Source organism: Magallana gigas, chromosome 3 (genome assembly GCF_963853765.1).
Source record: "Magallana gigas chromosome 3, xbMagGiga1.1, whole genome shotgun sequence".
Lineage (NCBI taxonomy): Eukaryota > Metazoa > Mollusca > Bivalvia > Ostreida > Ostreidae > Magallana > Magallana gigas.
Genome location: NC_088855.1, coordinates 35,931,495 through 35,955,212, shown reverse-complemented (window position 1 = coordinate 35,955,212; position 23,718 = coordinate 35,931,495). Strand labels below are relative to the sequence as shown.

Here is a 23,718-nt window from a genome sequence, read left to right as displayed (position 1 = left end):
CATTGATCAAATAGTAAATTGTGTAATCAGTTAGTAATTATCTCCCCAAGACAATGACAGAAACTCATGGCAGTCTCAGAAATGTTTATTGACATCATATCCAGCTGTTGTATTAATATTTTAACATGTGAAGTTAGAAATTAAACAGTCAAGGGAAATGCAATCTGGAGCACCAAAATGATGACAAAATATGTTGTTTTTGGTCTTGTCATTCAATGCAGAAATAGGGACATTTGGTTCAACATACAATTATGAGTTGATCTGAAGGTAGTTTGAGATATTTATTAGTATTTATGGTTAGTATATATAGTGTTCAGGACATACAACCTAGCCCTCTTCCTCCAGTAAATAGAATTATGATTCAGCTTGATTGTAAAGCAAACATGTTCATTTAGAATCCTCTTTCATGCACTTCCTAAGTGAAACAGCATTCAGTGAGATATAATTTTCTTGGACAGTGCTGTAAATATTATTTCTGTATGGATCTTTGAGGCATCAACAGAGATGATTGAGGAAAACTCATCATTAAAAAACCATTGCATCATAGTTGGCTGTTTATGTTTTTTCTAAAAATATGAACAGAATTTATTTTTATGAGTGAACTTCAAAAGAAAAGAGAGCAGAATTTAGAGCTAATTAGAGGACTCATATTAGTAGCTTATTTTCATTATCATTGATTGGTGGGGAGTTAAATTGATTAAAGAATCAAATCATCATTAAAACAGTGGAGGTCTAGAATAAAAAAAATGCATTTAACACTGGCTGAGAACATCATTTGATAGAGTTGGTGTCTCAATGAGTACTGTCTGACATTTGTGAGTGCAGTGCATTGTAAACTAAGACAAATGATGAAATGATATTAGCTGCAGCCACAGATTTACAAGAAAATTTTGGTTGGCATGCAGTAGATCAAAAGTTTCTCCCATTAATAAAACTTGCAATTTATGGTGCATGGAAACTTGTGCTAAAGATTGAAAAAAATTAAGAATCATTTTACTAAAATCTAAATTACCTTCAGTACTTTCATTACTTTGATTCTTCTTGTTCAAAATGTGTTTTGCCAACATTTGTTTTTCAATTTTTTGCAATATAAAAAAACCAAACTAAATTACAAAACATGTATGTATATGTAACACTATGTACAATGAACATGCAAGTTTCCAAATACCCCCTTTGAAGAAAGAGTCCTCCAGGCATTGCTCTTTTGTATATAAAATCAACTTAAAGCCACATAATATTAGACTTGATGTAGTTTGATAACACTATGCAATGAACTACATTTATTCCAGTAGACAGATTAATTGAATACATCAAAGTATATTATCTCATAGCTGATATTATTAGGTTAACAAACAAAATTATCCTTCAATATGGCTACTGAATTCATCTGATTTCTTTTTTTTTGTGCATCTTGTAGCGTCTTGTGGAAAATATTACCAGTGACAGTGATGGCGAACATCTAGATGATTTTATGATAGCAAATTGTAGCTTTATTTTGGAATAATAACTTACGTGTAGGCTTTTATTTTTCTTCTTTAGGCAGCAATAATACTGACTGCTATATATAAATATCTTTTGAGAAACATTCTTGCAAATAATGACACACATTTTGTATGTAAAAATGTCGACAATAGCTAAAAATTTGTATTTTTGGAAGGGTTGGAAACTTCATGACATTATTTGCTGCTTAAAATGTTTGGTTGTTCTGTTGTTGTTGAAGAAAAATTAAGTGGTGTTTGATCCATTCTCTGTTTTGTTTACAATTATTGAATTATAACTCTGTAATAAATGCTCATAACATCCATTAGCAAAATTTTTCAAGAGTTACAGTATTTTGTAACATATTAATTTGCTTTAATTATGAAATCTATAACTTGTTTTTGTGGATAAAATGTTGCACAAAAGAAATATGAGAAATATAAATGCACAGCTTAGTTATCAGATGTATCATATTAATAAATATTGGTTATTTGTTCATGTAGAGTTTGATGGAAGTACTGGTATAAATAGCTTTGACTCAGTTTGTCTCTTTATACATATACATATATATTAATTAGCATGTACCCCTTGTTTGTTCACTTGCATCTTTTTAAGGAAGTGTAATACCCTGAAATCTTTTTAGATTCCAAAATATTTTCAGTATAAAATGACAGAATAGTTGTCTATCTCTTAAACCTTCATAAAGTGTTTGTACAGTAAAACACGGTTATAGCAAACACGCTTATAATGAATTGACGCTTACAGAGAAGTGATTTTCATTCCCTGAGACATTCTAACATGTCGTAAACTTGACGGATATAACAAATTACGCTTATAACGAAGTAAAATCGCCCGTCCCTGGCACTTCATTATAAGCGTGTTTTACTGTAATGAAGTGTTAAAAGAGATTTTTAAGAACTTGAATGCTCTGACTGCTGTTAGAGAATCTTCTGGAAATAGCTGATGAATCAAATAACTCTATATAATGCCACTGTACAAGAGCACTGTTATGGTTTAGCTAGGTTGTTGCTGAATCAGCAATTACTTAATTGAAAATCACATGTCACTTTTGTAGTCCGAAAGATTTGCATATTGATGCCCAAGAGATTGCAATGGACCTTTAGTCACCATCCAACTAAATATAATTTATGGTTGATTCTGATAAAGTTCTGTCTGCATTGGCTCTGATGTGCCATTTCATATCAACTCAGTGCATATTGTTTGATCAATGAACAATATGTATCTAACCTTGGCATCCCAAAATGAGGATGAAGGTGTCAATAACCTGTTATATTATCGGCCAATGAACCGCAGTGTAAACCCATTAAATTGCGGAGAGTTTGCTCTATTATAATATGCCTATGACCATGATATTGTAGATTCCAATATAATCAACATTCAATCATATGTACTTTTTATTTTAAACTCTTTTATTTTTAAGAACATAAATTAATTGTGTAGTTTTGCCAACCACAAGTAAGCTGCTAGCAATACCTTTGGTTCTTGATTCATAGAGTAAATAAAATGACCTTTAGCAAACTTTGGATGAAATCTTTACTTAATGAGAAAACTGATAAGCCTCCACATTTTGTAATGCACTGTAAACTATGCTGGTATATACAATAAATGCCTTAAGTCTTGCTGATAGTGCAATGACTCTTAACACAACTTGATGAGTATTGGAGACTGGCAAGACCTAGCTGTAGTTTCTGGTGGCTTGGAGTTTGGCACTAACAGGAAAACGTCATGGAATCAGTGCTATGCTTGGGCTTTTGGTTTCCATTGTTCAGTAGCCAGACTAATTGTCAATCACACCTTATTTTGCAGTGAGTGATTTGGTGGAATGGCTCTCTATCATCATCAGATCCATTAAATGTAGATCATAATTCCATGCTTTAAAGAATAACACTCACATGGGATATATCCCATGGATGGAAATGATGATAGAATGGAGGAAAATATATTTTTGTCTAATGATTTCAAGGTTACTTACTTGTACTCAAAATTCTGATCATAAGGAATAAATCAGAAAAAAAATTGTTTATGAAAATTATTTTAAAGTCTATAAAAGTATATTAAGGTCTATCAAAAATTCATTTTGTTGAAAGAATCATTTTACTGTTTACACAGTCAATCAAAAGGGTAATTTTAAAAGGTATTCTACATAATGTGTACATATCTGAGTACTCTAAAAAGTTAACTTAATTAAAAAAGGAAGGGAATCTTAATACAATTTGCAGAATTGAATAAGTCGGATGTTTGTGTAAAAAAGATGATGTCATTGGGTTTCTCGCATCTCATTTGCTCTCCTATGTTGTAGGTGAGGACACGACACGGAACATTGATAGCAACCCCCTGGCCAGCAACGATGAACTGGAATCTCCTTACTCCCAGCAGATGGAGCTGTATGCAGTGAGTCCAGAAATTTGCTCACTTTTGGAGAAAAATCTATCTTGAACAAAATACGACAATCAAAAAATAAAATGAATGTTTTATACACAAAAAAAATATGTGTCATAAAATATTTTGATATCACGAAATATTGAACCTGGGTTCAGAATTTTGCATAATATTTTGGTTTAATATTTTGCTTGAAAGTGTATCCTTTTGTTATTTATCAGAATTCAAAAGTAATTATGTTGTAAAAGGTTAATCTTTAAATGGAATACAAATGTAATAAAAAAGCAATAAGATAAATTTTTCTATTTTCGTTATATAGGATGATCTGCATGAAAGAGGAAAAATCTCTCAAATTCTCAACCGCATTGCCAATTACCAGGGAGGTGTTGAACCCAATATCAGTGAAAACTACCAGTCGAGTCCAAAGAAGGTACACCACACTGAATTATAGATGTCTGTAGACGCAGCAGACAAAAAATAATTACATCAAAAGTCAGTCTTGACATAATATCACTGGAACAGAGAGAATTTCAAATCATTTCTCTTAAGAAAATTGACAAAAGACAGGGCAAAATACAGAGATGGCTATTTACGTTTTTAATAAATGTAAAGTCTGGTTTAGTTGATGTTTTCATGCAAATACAGCAAGTGTTAATTGAATACAAAAATTCTCCAACCCCATCATATTATTGAGCTACCATGAATTGTAAAAAAAAAAGTCATATTTGTTAAAGAAATATATTTCCAATTTTCCCCAATGTTACTGTAATGTAGTTTTTCAATTTCATGATTCTTAGCGAACAATAAAAATCAGAAGTGAAGCAATGATTTACCACCCTGATCGGGGCTTGAATTCTGGTAGCTCAGTTACAGAAGAACTGTTATTGATTCGGCCATGTTATTTATTCATGTTGAGATAGGGCTTGAAGTTTTTTAAGGGAGGGGAGAGTTTTCACTGATCGAATCAACAGTGCACATGTAAAGTTATCTGTTAGTGCCATTGCAGGACAATAAACTTTTGAACTGCCTCCCAGTTGTTTATTTAAGGATAGATTGAGATGAGAGGAAAAAATAAAACATATTAAAGTATTATCCAGTTTTTGCTGGTTCTTTGTTTCCTATTTCTCTTTCCCCCACCCCCCCCCCCCCAAGTTTTATTTATCGCTTTGTCAAAGTGATGATACCAATATATTCTTCTTCTCTCTTACATATAGGGATTTGAACAGGTATTCTTATGTTGTTGAACACTTTGATTTTAGGCATGAAAAATAACGTTCGAGTTTGCACATACAGCTTTTTTTGAGCCCATTAAGCATTGCTACAAAGCTCTTATTAATTTTTTGAGGAGATATACCCGTTTGAACTATTTATGTTCCTTCCATGCTTTGGTTTATGATGTAAAAGTCATATTTCATACTTTACAATTAGCTTGTGAGGCCCAACATTTGATGTCCTAGCACTTTTTTTGATGGGTTAGGAATGGAATGGCAATCATATTTTAATGCAGCAAATTGTATACAAGTTTGCTTAATCGTAATCATGAGTTTTTTTTCTTCAAAATTTACTACAATTAAATAAAAAGCTATTAGAAAGAATATCTAAATAATGAATAAAAGAGCAGAAACTATACAACTTTGTTTAGACAGCTAGATTGAGTAACAGTCTATTGAAATATTTAAGGCCTCTAGATTTCCAGAGTTATTTTCCTTGTATTTTTTACTACAATTCAGTACACTTGATACATCTATTTATACCAGTACTATTATGATGTATTGCATTGCAATTACCATTAGCCCATGCAGTGAGCAAAAATTTGCTTCAAATTGTTAATGCATATTTTTTTTGCATGTTGAGTTTTGTCCAAATTATGAGTTGAACAACAAATTTAACAAGTTACAAATGTAATTAATTTTCTGAGAGTTAATATGGTAATTCGGAAAGTTAACTGGTAATGGTATTTATATTTTTTGAAAATTTTCTAATAGAATCATGCATTTATTAAGAATTAAAGACAGCTGTCAACATTTTATGATTTTTGTTTAAAGTTTTTTTGTTTTTATCTTTATAAGAGTCACTTGGAATATTATTTGAAAAACAAAATAAACGTAATTTGTATTATCTTAACCAAGTGCTTGTTATTAAACTACTACACAGTATGAATTGCAAGGAGTAGATATTTTTTTACCCATCCATCAGCCAGTCGGTCGGTCAAGTCTTATTGTGAACACAACCTGAATTCAAAATTGCATGAAACTTCATAGGTTATAAAAACATTTACAGAAAATTCTGTCAGAATGCAATCAAATTTCTGGGAATATTTATGCTCTTTTTACATGTATTTTCAAAACTCAAGAAATATTCTGTAGATTGAAATGGTTAATGACAATAAATCCAACCAAAATAAGAAAGAATATAAAAAAGAAATAATTGAGACTCTAACCTAATCAGTGAACATGCAATAGAAAACCTGCATTGATTTTGATGATTTTCCAGGTGAAACTTGGTACACTGCTAGGAGTGTACTTACCCACAATACAGAATATCTTTGGAGTGCTTCTGTTTATTCGTATGACATGGATCGTGGGGATGGCAGGATCTATAGAAAGCATGGGAATAGTTGTCATCTGCTGTTGTACTGTAAGTATTTAAAAATACAGTGTGTTCATAATATACCGTACATTAATTCATTAGTTTTCATGAGCATCAATATTCATAGATGTTGTAAAATACAGTTTTGATGAATACACGTATATGTATACATGAAGAATCACTTCCCGAACTTATATTGTTATATTAATTTAATGTCTATACTTCATTGTGGATCCGATCCATAGTGAAACTCGGTATTCAGAAGGACACAACTAAAAAATGTTTAAGTTACATGCTGTATACTTGGAGAAATTAAGTCTTGGATAATCATTATAAACGTAAACACACAACACAAAAAAAAGATTTGTGTTAGATCTGTAAAGTGTTATAGTTGAAGATGTTTCTCTCATTACAGACTTTTCTGACGGCCATTTCTATGAGTGCCATAGCAACCAATGGAGTGGTCCCTGGGGGTGGGTCCTACTTCATGATCTCCCGCTCCCTGGGGCCTGAGTTTGGAGGAGCTGTAGGCGTACTGTTCTACCTGGGAACCTCTGTAGCATCTTCCATGTACATCATAGGATCAGTGGAAATTCTAGTGGTAAGATGAAAATCAAACAGAGGAGTTTTGTTGTTTTTGTTGCAATTGAACTGATATGTTTATATCTTAAACAGATACAAATGTTGAGAGAATAAATTGAAATGAGGCAGATAATACTATGAGTAAGATAAAATATATATTTTCAATTTCAGAAATTCATTGCTCCTGCCTTGTCAATTTTTGGAGATGTTAATGAGGAGGCCAATGCTTTCAATGCGTACCGTATTTATGGCACAGGGATTCTGATCATCCTTGCCTTAATAGTGTTTATTGGGGTGCGATTTGTTAGCAAGTTTGCAGCCCTTTCACTGGCTTGTGTCATTCTGTCTATATTGTGTATTTACATTGGAATATTTGCTGCCACTGAAGACGATAATGTAAAGTGAGTAGACTGGTGTCCCATGACTAGGGCAGTTTTTTTTTGTAAATAACTGGAAGGAAAAAGTGTTTGTCGAAAATTCTTGTTTTTCTTTTGGATTTTTAAAAAATTGAATTTTGACTGTTAAAATACATGAACATGTACAGTCAGATTTGTCTTTATAGTTTTGTTAGAGATGTGTTTTAAATACAAGCTGCATCAATTCTTTCTGCCGTGCAAAATGAAAACTTGATTAAAATTGTTACTTTAGTGGGAAATAAGCATTTTACTTTTATTAACAAGTGATTGATATATCAGTAATTGTGTTAATTAATGTTTTTAATTCTTGAAAGAAAGAAGAAGCTAAATAGCTTGATTTTGTGATTCCAGGATCTGTTACTTAGGAGATAGACTATTAACAAGTGCCATTGCGGAGACTAACGGGGTGTTTACGTGTAGTAAGGACAACTACACCACACTGTACAACACGCACTGCTTCAACAACACCTGCGACGACTACTTCAATGAACACACCACCAGGGTGGTGGACGGGATTCCAGGACTCAGCAGTGGCGTGTTTCATGGTGAGTTACTGTATATAGAGTGCACTTTAGTGCATGTGGGATGTTCATCCTGACAGTTTGATGCAGACATTGGATTCGATTTTTACTGTGCATATGAACTAAGGCCTAACAGATCACATTTTAAATTTTAATTCTTAAATTGAAATTTTTTCTTGGACTTAGAAAAAAAAATATAGATTTAAAGCGAGCAAGTGGGAGATAATTGAGAGATATAGAAACGTTCTTAGAAAGAAAAAAATTATTGTCATTGCTTTGACAATTGTCTACATGGATTTAGCATTAGTATGAAATGGATTGTTTCAGATTTACTGTTTTGTTCTTTGCAGCTAATCTGCACAATCGCTACACAGAGGAGGGCAAAATCATTGGTACAGAAGATCGTGGTAAACGGGCTTATGGAGAAATTGTAGCCGACATCACTTCCTCTTTTATGGTTCTTTTGGCCATCTACTTCCCTTCTGTAACAGGTACGTGATTAAAGTATGGAGATTATCTTGCTAAAAATGTTTGACCTCTTCTTTTAATAAAAAATTAAAATTGCCATATTTAATGCATAAGCATGCAGGTGATGTTGTATATTGTTGGAACAGAACCACATTGGCATGGTTCCATGCGCGCTGTCTGGAACCAATCAGAGAACAGATAATAAGCCTGAATTTTGAGTGACTTAATTAGGTCAAGGGAAATTAGCAAGAGGAACTTAACGATAAGACTTGCCATTTTAAAGACAAGAGAAAATTAATTGAAGTAGTTTTTTTAAAATGCTTTTTCTGTATGACTTTGGGAGTGTTTTAAGAGACATGATTTGCTATCAAGTCAATTTTATAACTACTTGTATCTTAAAATATGGAGCAGATCACTGATATATCTTTTATGGTACCGGTACATTGTAATGTTTTAAAAAATGGTTGCTTTAGTAAGTGGTTGCATTTTAGGACTGCACTGTCGATTTGTTGTTACAGGTATAATGGCAGGCTCTAACAGATCAGGAGACCTTGCAGATGCTTCCCGGTCCATCCCGACGGGAACCATAGCAGCCATTCTGACCACTTCCGCTGTCTGTATCCTTTAAGATTGTGATGATAAAAAAAGTTTCAAATTGGTCAAAAAAGGCTGTCACATCCCAAGCAATTGAACAAATCTATCTGACTGATATGGTCTCAGATTTAAGTGTTTATGATCTGAATTCAAAAGATCTTGGTCACATTATTAGGAAATAGGATACCTTTAGGTAACAGTGTTGACAAAGTACTGTTGTCTGTAAAATTTGGAACAGATCACCACCTGTGTAAACTGAAATGTGAAGATTCTCTTGTGTTATCTCCCTTAGACCTTTTCAGGTCAGAAAGATCCACTTCAGAAGTACTCAGTGAGAACTGTGTTGTTATCTTTGACAAAGTCTGATAAGATAATAGTACAACAAGTAATGGAAGTCTGGCAATTTTTGTCCGATTTAAATTACTTTATGAACATTGATTTATTTAAACAATAAAAAGTTTTTCTCTGGTGATTGAAGCAGGTTATGAAGGTAGCAACATGGCAGAAAAAATACAAAATATCCTGAGAATACCTCCAGCTAAACAGAAGAGTTTATGAGAATCAATGATTGTTTCAAACAAACATACAATCATAGTAGCGATCAAATTTATTACTGCTTGGAGGTAATTTCCTAAAAATTCATGGACAAGGTAGCTCCAATAGAAATTGATATGCCATGGTCATTGTGTGGTTACCACAATGACATGCAGATGTGAATTGAAATCATTACTGTAATCCTTTTTCATTGAGGTTCATTTTACTGTAGAATCCTTATTTTACACTAGTACTTATTTTTGCGATTCCGTCGTTTTGTATCAATTTAAATCACAGAATATGTAATCACTAATGCGGTATTTTCATCCTTATCTCTTATGATTCTCAACTCTCATTAAAAAAAATGAAAATTTAAAATCTGCAAAGGGTGCTTTTTAGCTCACCGAGACGAAGTCAGGGGGAGCTTATGCTATACCCTCGGCGTCGGCGTCGGCGTCCGGACCTGGTTAAAGTTTTTGTTGCATGTCCTGTATCTAAGCTATTACTTGTCCTATCTTCACCAAACTTGCATGGATGATGCATCTGGACCTACTTATGGACTTGAAAGACTAGGATGCTGAATCTGAGTCCTAAATTTCAGATGCTGGAGGAGGTTAAGGTTGTTGGACCAGGTTAAAGTTTTTGTTGCAGGTGCCCTTTGATAGCAATATCTAAGTTACTGCAGGTCCGTACTTCACCAAACTTGCATGGATGGTGTGTCTTATGATACTGATGCACCAGACAGGCTTGAGTGCTGAATCTGAACTATAGGTTTCGGATGCTGGAGGAGGTTAAGGTTTTTGGAGCAGGTTAAAGTTTTTGTTGCAGGTACCCTTTGATAGCAATATCTAAGTTACTGCTGGTCCGTACTTCACCAAACTTGCATGGATGGTGTGTCTTATGATACTGATGCACCAGGCAGGCTTGGGTGCTGAATCTGAGCTATAGGTTACAGATGCTGAAGGAGGTTAAGGTTTTTAGAGCTGGTTAAAGTTTTTGTTGCAGGTGCCCTCTGATGATGATATCTTAGTTACTACTGGTCCTAACTTCACCAGACTGCTATGGATGGTGCGTCTTATGATACTGATGCACCAGACAGGCTTGAATGCTGAATCTGAGCCATAGGTTTCGGATGCTGGAGGAGGTTAAGGTTTTTAGAGCTGGTTAAAGTTTTTGAAACAGGTGCCCTCTGATGATTATATCTTAGTTATTGCTTGTCCTAACTTTACCAGACTTCAATGGATGGTGCGTCTTATGATACTGATGCACCTGACAGGCTTGAATGCTGAGTCTGAGCCATAGGTTTCAGATGCTGGATATGGTTAAGTTTTTTGGAACAGGTCACATGTTTAATAGATGATAGTACTATTTCAACTTGCATAGTTGACTAAACTGTAATATGAATGAATCACAGAGGAAGCTTCAGATGCAGAGCTTGATCTCCATTATCAAGGATGCTAAAAAATATATCTTAGTTATTACAGGTCCTAACTTCACAAAACTTGAATGGATGGTGTGTCTTATGATACAGATGCACCTGACAGGCATGGATGTTGAATCTAAGCCATAGGTTGCGGATGCTGGAGCAGGTTAAGTTTTAATTGCTAGTGCCCTCTGATGATGTTATCTTAGTTATTACTGGTCTGAACTTCACCAAACTTGCATGGAGATGCGTCTTATGTATACTGATGCACCTGACAGGCTTGAATGCTGAATCTGAGTTAAAGGTTTCGGATGCTGGATGAGGTTTAGATTTTTTTGAACAGGTCACATGTTTTATAGATGATAGCTTGCATAGTTGATTTAACTATATTATAAATGAAACGCAGAGGTTGCTTCAGATGCAGAGCCTGATCTCCATTATCAAGGATGCTAAAGAAATCTCCTACCTCACTTAAACCTGCTTGATAGAAAGATGAGGTTGTTGTTAAATGATATAACATGATTCCTATGATAAAGTATTGTATGATATGAAACACTTTTGTTTAATATGATACAATATAATATCATATGTTATATTGTAAAAACTTATATAATGCGATATGATATTGTATCAATTTTTTTGATATTTTATGATATGATATTGTATCATGATACTGTTTTGTATAGTATTGTATATTATGATACAATATTATATTGTATCATACGATATTGTATAATATGATATTGGATTCTGTAATTTACAATTATATCACACGAAACTGTATTATATCATATTGTAATATTATATATTATCGTATCATACGATATTGTATAATATGATATTGGTTTATATGATATATTATTGTATCATCTGATACAATATGTATGTATGATATTGTATTATATAATATTGTATTATATAATATTTTACTTTATCACATAATATTGTATCATTTGATATGATACAATGTTATATCAAATTATATTGTATCATATAATACAATATCATATTATGTATCAAATATTATACATATTACATAAATATCATACAATACAATATATCATACTATATTATACAATATAATATCATATGTTTCAATGTTATGATGTATTATGTAATATGATATTGTATCATATAATACAATATTGTATTATATATAATAATGTTGTATTATGTGATCAAATACTATAAGGTTTAACACAATACAATGTCATTTCATATTTACAATATCATCTTTGTTTATTGCAGTATTTTATATGATATGATATATATTGTTAGTATGATAGGATGCAATATTTAATTTTATATTATTATATTGATTAATATATGAACATATGATTATCATACAATTTTTTTAACAGATGATATATGATTTTGTGTCAAAACAGAATCCATGAATATCCAAGATCATAAAGTATGATTTTCATACAATATGATAAAGGTGGTCTCATAGGGGTGATGCCACGTCTCGGTGAGCTTTGTAATCTGTGATTACCTATGTTTGTGATTTTATGCGGATATTAATTCCTCGCTTTTAATTAGGAATGTACATTTGTTCCTTTACCAAAGAGCATGCAATATTTGATTTTATCTTACCAAGGTAACATTAATGCTTTTCTTTATTTCTATTCCATTGCTACAAAACAATGTCAGAATGAATGATAATTAAGCAATATGAAAATGTGTATAATAATTTAAATGAATGTGAAGAAATCTTGTAATAATTTATTTTGTGATTTACGTTGTACAAGTATAGCAAAAAAAATGTTGATGTAACTGAATTGTTGATCCAGAAATGTTATAAAAATTCCTTAACAAACATAAGATGTTACTAGTGTCCTGTTCTTTGCTGGAACTATTGAAGGAGACCTACTCAGAGACAAGTGAGTATAGGTAAACTTAGGAAGCTCTGGAAGATGGACTTATATGTGCTCCGGCACTGAATCATACTGTAGCTAAAGAAATTGTTTTCAATATGAGGAGTACAAAGTACAAAAAGAAGTGTCTGATGAAGAGTACAGTTAACTTTTTACTCGCATTCAATTTCTCTCAGTGCCTTGACTTTTCATATTGCAGATTTGGAGAAAGCATCAATGGGGGCTTAGTGGTAGCTAAACTGGCATGGCCAAATGAATGGGTGATTTTGATTGGTTCATTTTTGTCAACTCTTGGAGCTGGTCTTCAGAGTCTTACAGGTATTGAATTTAAGCATTTGAATTTTAAAAAAAAAAAAGTATATTAATTTGAAGATAATTTTTGTTTGACTATCATATCCAAATATACCTGCATTTTTATGTGGGCATGCATCTTTGAATCTCTTCAATCCATTTGATGGAATTATTGTACAATTTATTCATTTTCTTAATCATACTAGTTAGGTCTGTTATTTGTCTTTTTTAGGTGCACCCAGGTTGTTGCAAGCCATTGCAAGTGATGGAGTTATTCCTTTCCTGAATGTCTTTGGTGTGACCACTAAGAGAGGAGAGCCATTCCGAGCTCTTCTGTTAACCGCCCTCATCTCAGAATTAGGCATCCTGGTAGCCAACCTTGATATGGTGGCACCTATCATCACCATGTAAGCCTTTATGTGGGCTCATTTTAAAAAATTGTGTTGATTTATCACCTTTCATTGAATAATCAGAGCAAGTTGAATAGGAATGTCTACCATTATTTGAATTCATCAGAATGAAGTAAATCTTTGTAGGTTCTTCCTGATGTGTTATGGATTTGTGAACATGGCCTGTGCCTTGCAGACGTTACTCAGAACTCCTAGCTGGAGACCTCGATTCAAGTTTTACCACTGGTAAATTAATTCTTCAAATAAAGAGTGAATAAGAAGTGGAAATGCCAAATACATGATAGACATGTTTTCTTTCTTGAGCTGCAGACCCTGCTTTCCGCCACATTCATGCATATACTTGCGATAAGAATGATAAATGATGAGCAAAATAGTAAAAGATAATTTAAAATAACACTAACCATAAAAACATTTCATCTTAAAGTCTTTTTGAATGGTGTGAAAGATAGATAATCTTCTGTTAGAGAATACGACTATAAGTAACTGTTGATCTGTTTCAGGATTCTCTCCCTTCTGGGATTAGCATTGTGTGTCACTCTGATGTTTATATCTAGTTGGTACTATGCTTTGGTAGCCATTGGCGTCGCTGTCTGCATATACAAGTACATTGAATACAAAGGGTGAGTTACAAATACAGACTTTTCTTTTTTCTATCAAAATTTAACATTTAATGTCCTGTTCATTTTTAAAGAAAGCATAACTCACACTTTTCAAAATGATTGTGACTTTATAGCTTTTAAACAGATACTGAATCTCTTTTTTCTGCAAATTTGGAATCACTGATTTGATTTCAAAATTGATTTTCCATGTGATTTCTGAGTAGATGACTCAAATTTTATCAACAAGGATAAAACTTTGTTGTTGAACACTTTTAAAGTGTTTTTCTTTTGCATATCCCCTATATAAATTTTTTTTATTTATATGCATGATTTACAATGAATTACAATTGTATTTCCATTTTAGAGCTGAGAAAGAGTGGGGAGATGGAATTCGTGGATTAGCTATGTCTGCTGCTCGCTACTCCCTGCTGCGACTACAACAAGGGACGCCACACACCAAGAACTGGAGGTGAGATAAGTCCTCCCAAATTAATAGAACCCTATCAGAATTATAGTTTACATTAGTTTATTCATGGCAGATCACAAAGGAAATTTAAAATGATAAACTATCTAATTTGTAGAGCTTAACCCCTGGAGGTAATGTGCTTTTACCCCCTCCTTAAATTTCAGATTTGAACTTTTTTATCTTAAATATGAAGTGGATTAATTCAGTATTCAATACAACACCTATTTTTTTTACTCCTTTTCTGTGACATAATTATGCTTTAACCAAAGGCAGTCTTGCTGGCTACAAGTGCAATTCACATCCAGTTTTTCCAGATCTTCTTTAACATGATTATAATAACTAATTGGTGTGGTTGGGTGATTTTATGATATAATGCATCTAACAGCTGAACTATTTATTTTCTTTATGACCTACATATACTTTCAAAATCTTGGAACGAAGTAGCAGATTAAAAAATGTAAAAATATGGCGAAACATCAATGGTTGGGAAATGTTTATTGCATTAATAACACCTGACTTTAGCAATGTTTGATGGGTTTTTCTCTGGCCTACAGACCACAGCTGTTGGTGTTGATGAAACTAGAGGATGACCTGAGTCCCAAGTATCCACAAATGGCTGCGTTTGCCAGTCAGCTAAAAGCAGGCAAGCTTGTCATTCTGGTTTCAATTCCAATAACTTTATTTCTCTTTAAATCCTGTCTGACATTTTTCTGCTAAACTGAGGCTTGAGTTTTAAATGAACTACGTGAACTATGAACAATGTATGTAAAGTTTTCTAACTAGTTTATCAAAAAACTGAATTCATCTTCAATTTATTAATCTTAAAGGGTATGCTGATGTTAATACATGTAGTACATGTAAATGACCGTTATTTTGATAGCTTTATAAATTTAATACAATCATCATTTGATGTATCTGTTTCAATTAAATAGGAAAAGGCTTGACTTTGGTGAACTCTGTAATTGAGGGTAAATACATGGAGAGATTCAATGATGCTCAGACTGCTAAACAGGTAAGATATTATCAAAATGAATACAACTTGCTCATTTTTACCGTAAAAAACTACCGGTTCATCACTTAGATTCGTACATTAAGTTAACTTCAATTTAAATCTACCTGTGCTAAAGAAAATCAGACTGATAAAAATTGCATGTATGTTTTTCTTAGAAGTACATGTATTCTGTAAATATTCTCCAGCTCTATTAAAGAACAATTTGATAACTTTGTAGAAATTGAACAAGACCATTGAACAGTTTGGGGTTAAAGGATTTGCTGATGTTTTGGTCAGTGAAAATGTGGCTGTTGGGATGTGCCACATGTAAGTATTTGGTGAATAAATTAATTGATCTATTTCATAAAAGATATTAATGGGTTTCAGTGCTACCAACTTGACACAGGTCCAGTAAATATTATATCTCAGAAAAATGAGAAAATATGATACAATTCATGAATACAGCAAAAGATTATAATGAATTTCAAAATGATTCAGAAACACGTTTTGAAACTTATATTGCTCTTTTTCCTTAAAACCATTGGCAGATTGAATATTTTTTGCATTGTTAAAACTTGACAGAATAACTTGAATGAGCATGCTTACCACAAATTGATATAATAAAGTGTTGTTTGTTAATAAAAACTTGCAATGGACATTGTAGGATTCAGAATGCTGGTCTGGGAGGACTGCGACACAACACTGTGATGATTGGCTGGCCATACGGGTGGAGACATGATCATAATGAAAGAAGCTACAAGGTCTTTCTAGGTCAGTGAAGAGTTGCTGCCCTTAATCTCTTAGCCTTTCATTTCCTTTTTTAGCTGTTGTCATAATTGACAAAGTAGTGTACTTTTTTTGATCGAAACGGGGAAGTAAGTGATAATATTTCTATTTTTTTTCACAGAGGCTGTAAAAAATATAAACTCAGGACAGATGGCGCTGTTAGCCGTAAAAGGAATCAACCTTTTCCCATCGTCCAATGAGAAGCTGAAAGGAACCATCGATGTCTGGTGGATTGTGCATATCCTTTTCAGCAAAAATGAAAATCCAATGAAATTGATGATTAAGATCTAGATTTTAATTATACTGCTTCAAAAGATGGAACCACTCCCTTCTTTTATTTCTATTTACTGTGGTATCTTATCTTTTCGTAAGATTTCAGTTGTGGCATGCATCTTACAAAAAGAATTTCATTTTTTATTTCAAAGGAAGGAAATAGATATAATTGATTATGGAAATCTAATTGAGATAGAGATTTGATGATTGATTTTAATGATTTATCTACATATTCCTTAACTGTTGTCACATGATGGAGGTATGCTGATGTTGCTGCCCTTCCTGCTGAAGCAACACAAGACGTGGAAGCACTGCAGACTGAGGGTCTTCACCGTGGCTCGTATCCTTCAGATGTTTGATGTCTAGACATAGACAGGGCTCCGATGTCTAGACATAGACAGGGCTCTGATGTCTAGACATAGACAGGGCTTTGATGTCAAGGCATAGACAGGGCTCTGATGTCTAGACATAGACAGGGCTCCGATGTCTAGAGATAGACAGGGCTCTGATGTCTAGACATAGACAGGGCTCTGATGTCTAGACATAGACAGGGCTCCGATGTCTAGACATAGACAGGGCTTTGATGTCTGGACATAGACAGGGCTCTAATGTCTAGACATAGACAGGGCTCTGATGTCTAGACATAGACAGGGCTTTGATGATGTGTAGACAAAGACAGGGTTCTGTATTAGATGTCCTGATTTACTCTGTTTATGTAGAAAATTAATTTTGAATTGAATAAATGATAATGGGAAGGGGTATGATGGTAATTTGATTTCATGCAGCAAGTACAGTTTTTTTTTCCTAACTGAAATACTTAATAACAAATATCTGATATGTAGCACATGTCATAGTGCAAATATATTGTTTTTTTTAAAAAGCCTGAAAATGAATATTTATACATCTGCCTATGAATTAAATTGTAAGATCGCTGTAGTTAATATTTGTTCTGTAATGCATTATGATTCACTTAGTACATTGTAGTAAAGGATGAAAACGGGTTTGGGACAAGAATTCATAAAACAAAATATTCATTTTTACCTGTATGATTTGGAACTGAATAACATACCAGGTACACATTGTAGCACTCTATTAATATGTTAGTAGAAATTAATTATTCCTTAATGGTTGAAAGAATTGGAGGATAACACCATTCAGATGAAGAAGGACCTGGAGATGTTTATGTATCAGCTGCGTATAGAGGCAGAGGTTCATGTTCTGGAAATGGTGAGTCCTAATTACCAGGCAGATCAGGTCTATACCAATTTTGTCTCTTGACCTGCATATAATGTTCTTAATCAGATAGTAAAAGATTTCTTTCTTTTACTATATCTGAAGACTATTTTATCAAATAAATATGTATTTATACGAAAGAGCAACATTTGTGATACCTTTGAAAAAAAGGGTAAAAATCAGCTTTTTAAAATTTGCTATGTACATTATTCTGACACTGTAAGTATCCTGCAACAAAAGTTGGTCTACTAACTTTTACTTTCTGATTTGAGAAAAAAGGAACATTTTGTTCTCCTCACAGAGTAATAGTGACATCTCTGCATACACTTATGAAAGAACACTGATGATGGAACAAAGAACAGAGATGTTGAAACAGATGAAGAAGCAGAATGTCAAAGAGGTGGGTTACTTAGATGTACCAGCTAGTACACGTATAAACCAAGTATGGTAATTTAGGTTTAAATATTCCTTCTAGAAAGAAAACATGTTATCATTATCTTGTTTATTCAAATAAAAAGAAACCAATCTAGATGACTCATATTTACCAAATTTATGTACAGATATACATTAATTGTTCTTGTCTATCACTGCTGTGAATATTGTACTGGTAGGTTCAGTCCATTGTTGACCAGTCCAGAGTGACCACTGTATCCCCCACCAAAATCCAGTTAGAGCCGGTTCAGGAGGAGTCACAGCAGGGCCCCGAGAGTACCACCGACGAGGAGAAACTGGAGATACACCAGTACACCTTCACCCCAGGGGCAGCCAAGGTCAGACCCCCAGTCAGTAACAATGGAAAGGCTGGGGACTACCTCCAAATCAAGCCGTAAGTATATGCAACTCCTGGGTCATGGGGGGAGGGGGGTGGGAGGGGGAGGCAGAAGAGGGTTAAAGGCATACATGTATGCTGCACCTCATCTGAGGTCTGGTTGTAGATTAACTCTTGGGTCATTGAGTGGGGAGAAGGAAAGGTTTACTCTGGTACATGTTAAAGTTAGAAATTGAGGAATAGGGTAACATTATATAAATGTCTGTAGGATACACTTGAAAGGAAAAGTAACATGTCTTGTAAGGGATGGAGTCAACTAAATTTTGCAGTGTTACATGTATCATGATTTTGTATTTTAAAATCGTCTTTTTGATAATTAAGTACATTAATTGTGATTATTAAGGTTTATATGGGAATTTTTGCTTGAGTAGAAAAGTCGTAATCAGAGTTGTAAACTAGGAATGATATTTATTCGCATTTATCTTTTTGAGGAGACAAGTCTGCCTTTAACACTTGTACATAGTGTATTGTTTAACTTAAAAAGATCAAAGTAAAGCCCAGTGGTGTTTTGATGTACATGTAGTGCTGTTAAGTGTGTAAATGTAGCTCTATACATGTAACTGTACAATGGTTGATCTGTGCTGACTTTGCACTTCTTTCACCTGAGATGTGGGTTTATCGGATGGTTTCATAATCAATGGATTTGAACGTTGGAGGGGGAACTACTCATATTGGTAGTATGGGGTGCTAATATTTTTATTTATATTGTTTTGTTTTTTTTGAGAAATAGGAACTCTTTTAAGAATTATGCTTTTCATGACCATGCATATGTCCTGACACTTGACAGCATTGCTGACATGTTTGTTTAGATGTGTTGATTGCTATACATGTACATATAATGATAACTGATTCAGACCTTGGCATTGTGCAATATAATAAGCCATGTTCCTGTTGTGTTGCTTTCCCTTTGCACAATGGAGAGAGAGGATGTGCTGTTTATATTCCACACTGTCTAGTATCCTGATTATTAATTTCTAGGTTCTTTTGTTCATGTTTCTTTCACTTCTATGCCCACTAGTTATAACTATTGGTTAGATGGTTGATTATGTGTGTAGCTGACTCCAGTATTATCTTGTAGCGATTCCTCATATAATGGCGTTCATAATAAGAAACCGTAAGTACTCTCCACTCCTCTTCATTCATCTCCCTTGTTTTTCTTCACTAATATACATCTACATGTTTACCAATTCACAAACATCAAAAAATGCAGAATCCGGAGATTCATCTCTAACGCTTGTAGTGTGCAGTGCTCATCAGAAAAATTTCCTTGAAAATTTATCACAGAAAAAAGTTCTTTTTCTCCCCTTTTGAATAGAATTTGTTGAAAGAAATTGTAATTTTTTTTCTCGGATTATTTAATTTTAAATTTAAATTTAACTGTACTTTCATTGAATATTGGGTTTTTGCATGCTATGTTTCAGCATGCTATTGCTTTAAATATATTGGTTTATTACTTTTGCTGTATAATGAAAAGTGTAAACATTTGAAAGAGTTAAGTGCAGCAGTAATGAGGGGGTTTTCACTCCTTATTCATATGACAATTACTGGATGATGGGGCTCTTAATGGTTGCAATAACATGATGTCTCTACTAAACAGTATTGATTGACGATGATATATGTGAAAAAATAACACTCAAATTGACTCTTTTATTTCCTGGAAATAGATTTGGTTTCATCTTTGTATATTTTTGGAAGGGAAATATAATGCTCTAGGCCACAGAACTGCTATTTTTTGTCACATGTTTAGAACAAACACTCTGTGTACCTCTATCCATTAATACACCTTTTCATTGTAATTGCTTCCTCTCACTGTTACATTTATTTGCAATATATGATCAGAATTCTGCTATGAATTGATACAAGTTTGAGCTTTAAAAGGTTGTCTTAAGTTTTTATTGCTACAAATCTCTTTTCATATAAAGTAAGTCTGTATTAATTCAAAAGGTGATTGTCTTAAGTTTTTATTGCTAGAAATCCCTTTTCATATTAAGAAGTCTGTATTAATTCAAAAGGTGATTTGATTTGAACCTATTTTGTTGTTGTAAATACAGCTGTATTGGGCAGCAAGCATTGCCCATGTAAGCTGAAGACATAATCCAAAGATTATTGAACTAATGATGATCCTTTTTTTATCATAAAAAAAAGAACTTTTATAATTTTGCTAAGTAAGTGATGATATCATTGGTTATATGTGAGTGATGAATATTCATAAATCCTAGAAAACATTGATGAATTGGTCTATATATGGTCAGTAAGTACATGGAATACAAGACCAGAAGTCTGTCTGAGTCTGATTGAGGTGACCTAACCATCTTCTGTAAAAGTGGTTATTTACGTGTGGGGGAAATTTACTCTAAACTGAAAGCTGAAAACTGCATAAAATACCCTTGTGCATATATGGTAAAAAAATCAAAACTTAGAGACTGGTTAATCTCCATATTTAATACCCAGGCATATTGTGTGACCCTAGAAAATGTGTACTTAACCACAAGCGTATAAATAACCACTTTTACAATATTAATAGTATTTGACCTTTCAGTTTTAGAAATATGACCAATTTTAACAAAATAGCTGCATGTACAATCACGGCTTGATTCATGGGAAAGCCCAACTCTCAAAAAGTCATTTTATTAGTCATTGTAACTGAGAAATCAATTACAAATTGTGTGCATGATCATAAAATATACATGAGTCTGGTCTTTAGTTTGACAAAATATTTGCTTCATTGTCGATACTGTTTTCTAACACATGATAGCTGGATTTGTTATGGATAGAATATTAATTTTTCCGAGAAAGGAAAAGGATCAATTAATGAAGTTTACCTGCAACTGTTGAAAAAATAATTTATTATGTTGTACCCTGTTAGAGTCATTAAACAGGAACCATTTAATTTCCATATGCAGCCAAATATCCACACATGCGGTGCTGTTAATGGATGTTTTTGTAATAAATAAAGAAATATTCAGGTAGGGAAAGGCTCTGAACTTTACTTTGAGAATAAATCAAATGGTTTTGGATTGGCAGGCATGAATTTCCATCCATGATTTAGCAGAATACATGATTTATACATGTAGTTGTAAGATATTTTCAGTGTAAATGGTGTGTTTAATATGTATTCTAATAATTAAGGTGTATTATATCGTAACATGGAAGTGATGTTTATTAATGAAATATCAGAGAGTATTTCATATTACCAGATGCTGTGCAATTTTTACTAATATTCAGCTTTGATATTGCTTTATTAATCATCTGGGAATTGTGCAAGCGGCAAAAGGGACTATAGTTTCATTAAGCATACCACTTAAAAGTAGAAATTCATTTAAAAAATATGAAAGCATTCAGATTCTTAATTGGAGAAATTTGAAACTTTAAACTCAAATTGCAGGCTTGATTTAATATCTATCATTATGTAACAATTTTACCAGCTAGGGATTCTTGCAGAAAAATGTTTCATATTGAGATGTGTTTTTCAGGGACAAGAAAAATATACGACGCATGCACACAGCAGTGCGACTGAATGAGGTCATCATTGAGAAGTCCCACGAGGCCCAGCTTGTGATTCTGAATTTACCGGCCCCACCCAAAACAGAAGCAGGGGAACTGAACTGTATCCTACGTGAAAATCTTTAATTCTTACCCAGGAGTGGCTGGGATGGGTTGACAAATATGGCTTTTTGTTATAATTGGATAGATGAATAAATTTGTCTAATGACTGTGAAGAGATGCTTCAATTCCTGCTTATCTCAAAAAATTGATTTCTAAACCCCCATGCTAAGATTAATGGCCCCAGGGATTAAATATTAAATGAAACTTATTGCTTGTGTTAGAAATCGTTCGGTAAACAGGGTCCTGCATGACATATTTTTCATCAGAGCTGTTTTTAATGTTTAATTATGGTGATTTGACAGATCATTACATTTTAAAGGCACACATGAGTTTGAAATTTCAGCCATCTAGGATGATCGAGGAAAACCCCAAAATATAGAGAATCAGATATAAAATAAAATAAAAATCATTACCGGTAGATAATTAGATAAGGGGAACAACAGGGTTTTTTTTTTTTTAGCACTAAAGCACTTTGAAATATATTTCTATGATTTTATTTTCATTTCTTAAAAACACAGATATGATATATGTTTGCAGCTACATGTATTGAAATCATATTAATTTAACGCATTGAATTTAAAAAAAAACAAGTTGAACCTTAACTGTGAAAGTTATGGAGTACTTGGAGGTGTTGACTGAGGGCTTAGACCGAGTTCTGATGGTTCGAGGATGTGGAAATGAAGTCATCACAATCTATTCATAGAACTGTAGTAAGGAGCCACACAGTGATGTCATATCCAGCCCTGGATAAAACAAACGGAGAACTTGCAAGTCAAACATGATATTTTGCATGTTGCAATGAGACAATGGGAATTTTTTCATTGTGTGTTTTAGACTTTATTGATATCAATGCAGGTTCATATATGTGTATGTATTTTTTTTGCATATTTATGCCATTGGATATATTTATATGGTTTTTTTTTAAGAAAGCACATATGTTGCAATTTTCTTGAACCATAGATACAAAATACCTATGGTAGTTAGTTAATAAAAAAAATGTTAAAAATCAAAAAGTGTAGATGACATACATCTAGATTTGTAAAACAAAAAAAAATTTAGTATCATTAATTTTTTCATTCTTTTTAAAGATTTTATTTGCAATGAATATGTGACAAAGAAAGAAGGGCCAAAGATCATTTTGTAAAACAAAAACGATCAATAACTGTAGACATATCAGTTGATCTGATTGATTATATATTTCATATTTTTTTAGTAAACTGTATATAACTTTACTTTTTAAAAGATATTTTTTGAATTTTGTAAAGCTAAGGCCAGCATTTTTTGAAATTTCGATTTACAAACCCGCCGACCCTATTTTTTTAAAAATTCAAATAAAAATAAAAGGACCAGA

General features: G+C 33.1%; 1 protein-coding gene across 6 annotated transcripts in view; it reads left to right on the top strand.

Annotated features, from left to right (window-relative positions):
- Positions 1-23,289, top strand: part of LOC105341531 (solute carrier family 12 member 6) — a 37,398-nt gene extending 14,109 nt beyond the window's left edge. For 4 of the 6 annotated variants that reach the window (XM_066079488.1, XM_066079487.1, XM_066079489.1 and 1 more), the window contains 27 exons: positions 3,800-3,891; positions 4,199-4,309; positions 5,094-5,105; positions 6,373-6,516; positions 6,884-7,069; positions 7,222-7,451; positions 7,818-8,011; positions 8,338-8,478; positions 8,974-9,072; positions 12,832-12,889; positions 13,083-13,201; positions 13,407-13,581; positions 13,711-13,809; positions 14,085-14,204; positions 14,548-14,652; positions 15,204-15,292; positions 15,582-15,661; positions 15,879-15,967; positions 16,305-16,411; positions 16,548-16,666; positions 16,952-17,039; positions 17,835-17,926; positions 18,234-18,332; positions 18,544-18,758; positions 19,840-19,875; positions 22,235-22,368; positions 22,979-23,289. In XM_066079488.1, coding sequence (XP_065935560.1) covers positions 3,800-3,891; positions 4,199-4,309; positions 5,094-5,105; positions 6,373-6,516; positions 6,884-7,069; positions 7,222-7,451; positions 7,818-8,011; positions 8,338-8,478; positions 8,974-9,072; positions 12,832-12,889; positions 13,083-13,201; positions 13,407-13,581; positions 13,711-13,809; positions 14,085-14,204; positions 14,548-14,652; positions 15,204-15,292; positions 15,582-15,661; positions 15,879-15,967; positions 16,305-16,411; positions 16,548-16,666; positions 16,952-17,039; positions 17,835-17,926; positions 18,234-18,332; positions 18,544-18,758; positions 19,840-19,875; positions 22,235-22,368; positions 22,979-23,070 — 3,125 coding nt within the window. In that variant the 3' untranslated portion in view covers positions 23,071-23,289. The remainder of the gene's footprint in view (positions 1-3,799; positions 3,892-4,198; positions 4,310-5,093; positions 5,106-6,372; positions 6,517-6,883; positions 7,070-7,221; positions 7,452-7,817; positions 8,012-8,337; positions 8,479-8,973; positions 9,073-12,831; positions 12,890-13,082; positions 13,202-13,406; positions 13,582-13,710; positions 13,810-14,084; positions 14,205-14,547; positions 14,653-15,203; positions 15,293-15,581; positions 15,662-15,878; positions 15,968-16,304; positions 16,412-16,547; positions 16,667-16,951; positions 17,040-17,834; positions 17,927-18,233; positions 18,333-18,543; positions 18,759-19,839; positions 19,876-22,234; positions 22,369-22,978) is intronic. The other 2 variants (XM_066079486.1, XM_066079485.1) reach the window with 2 other exon arrangements.
- Positions 23,290-23,718: the final 429 nt, after the last annotated feature.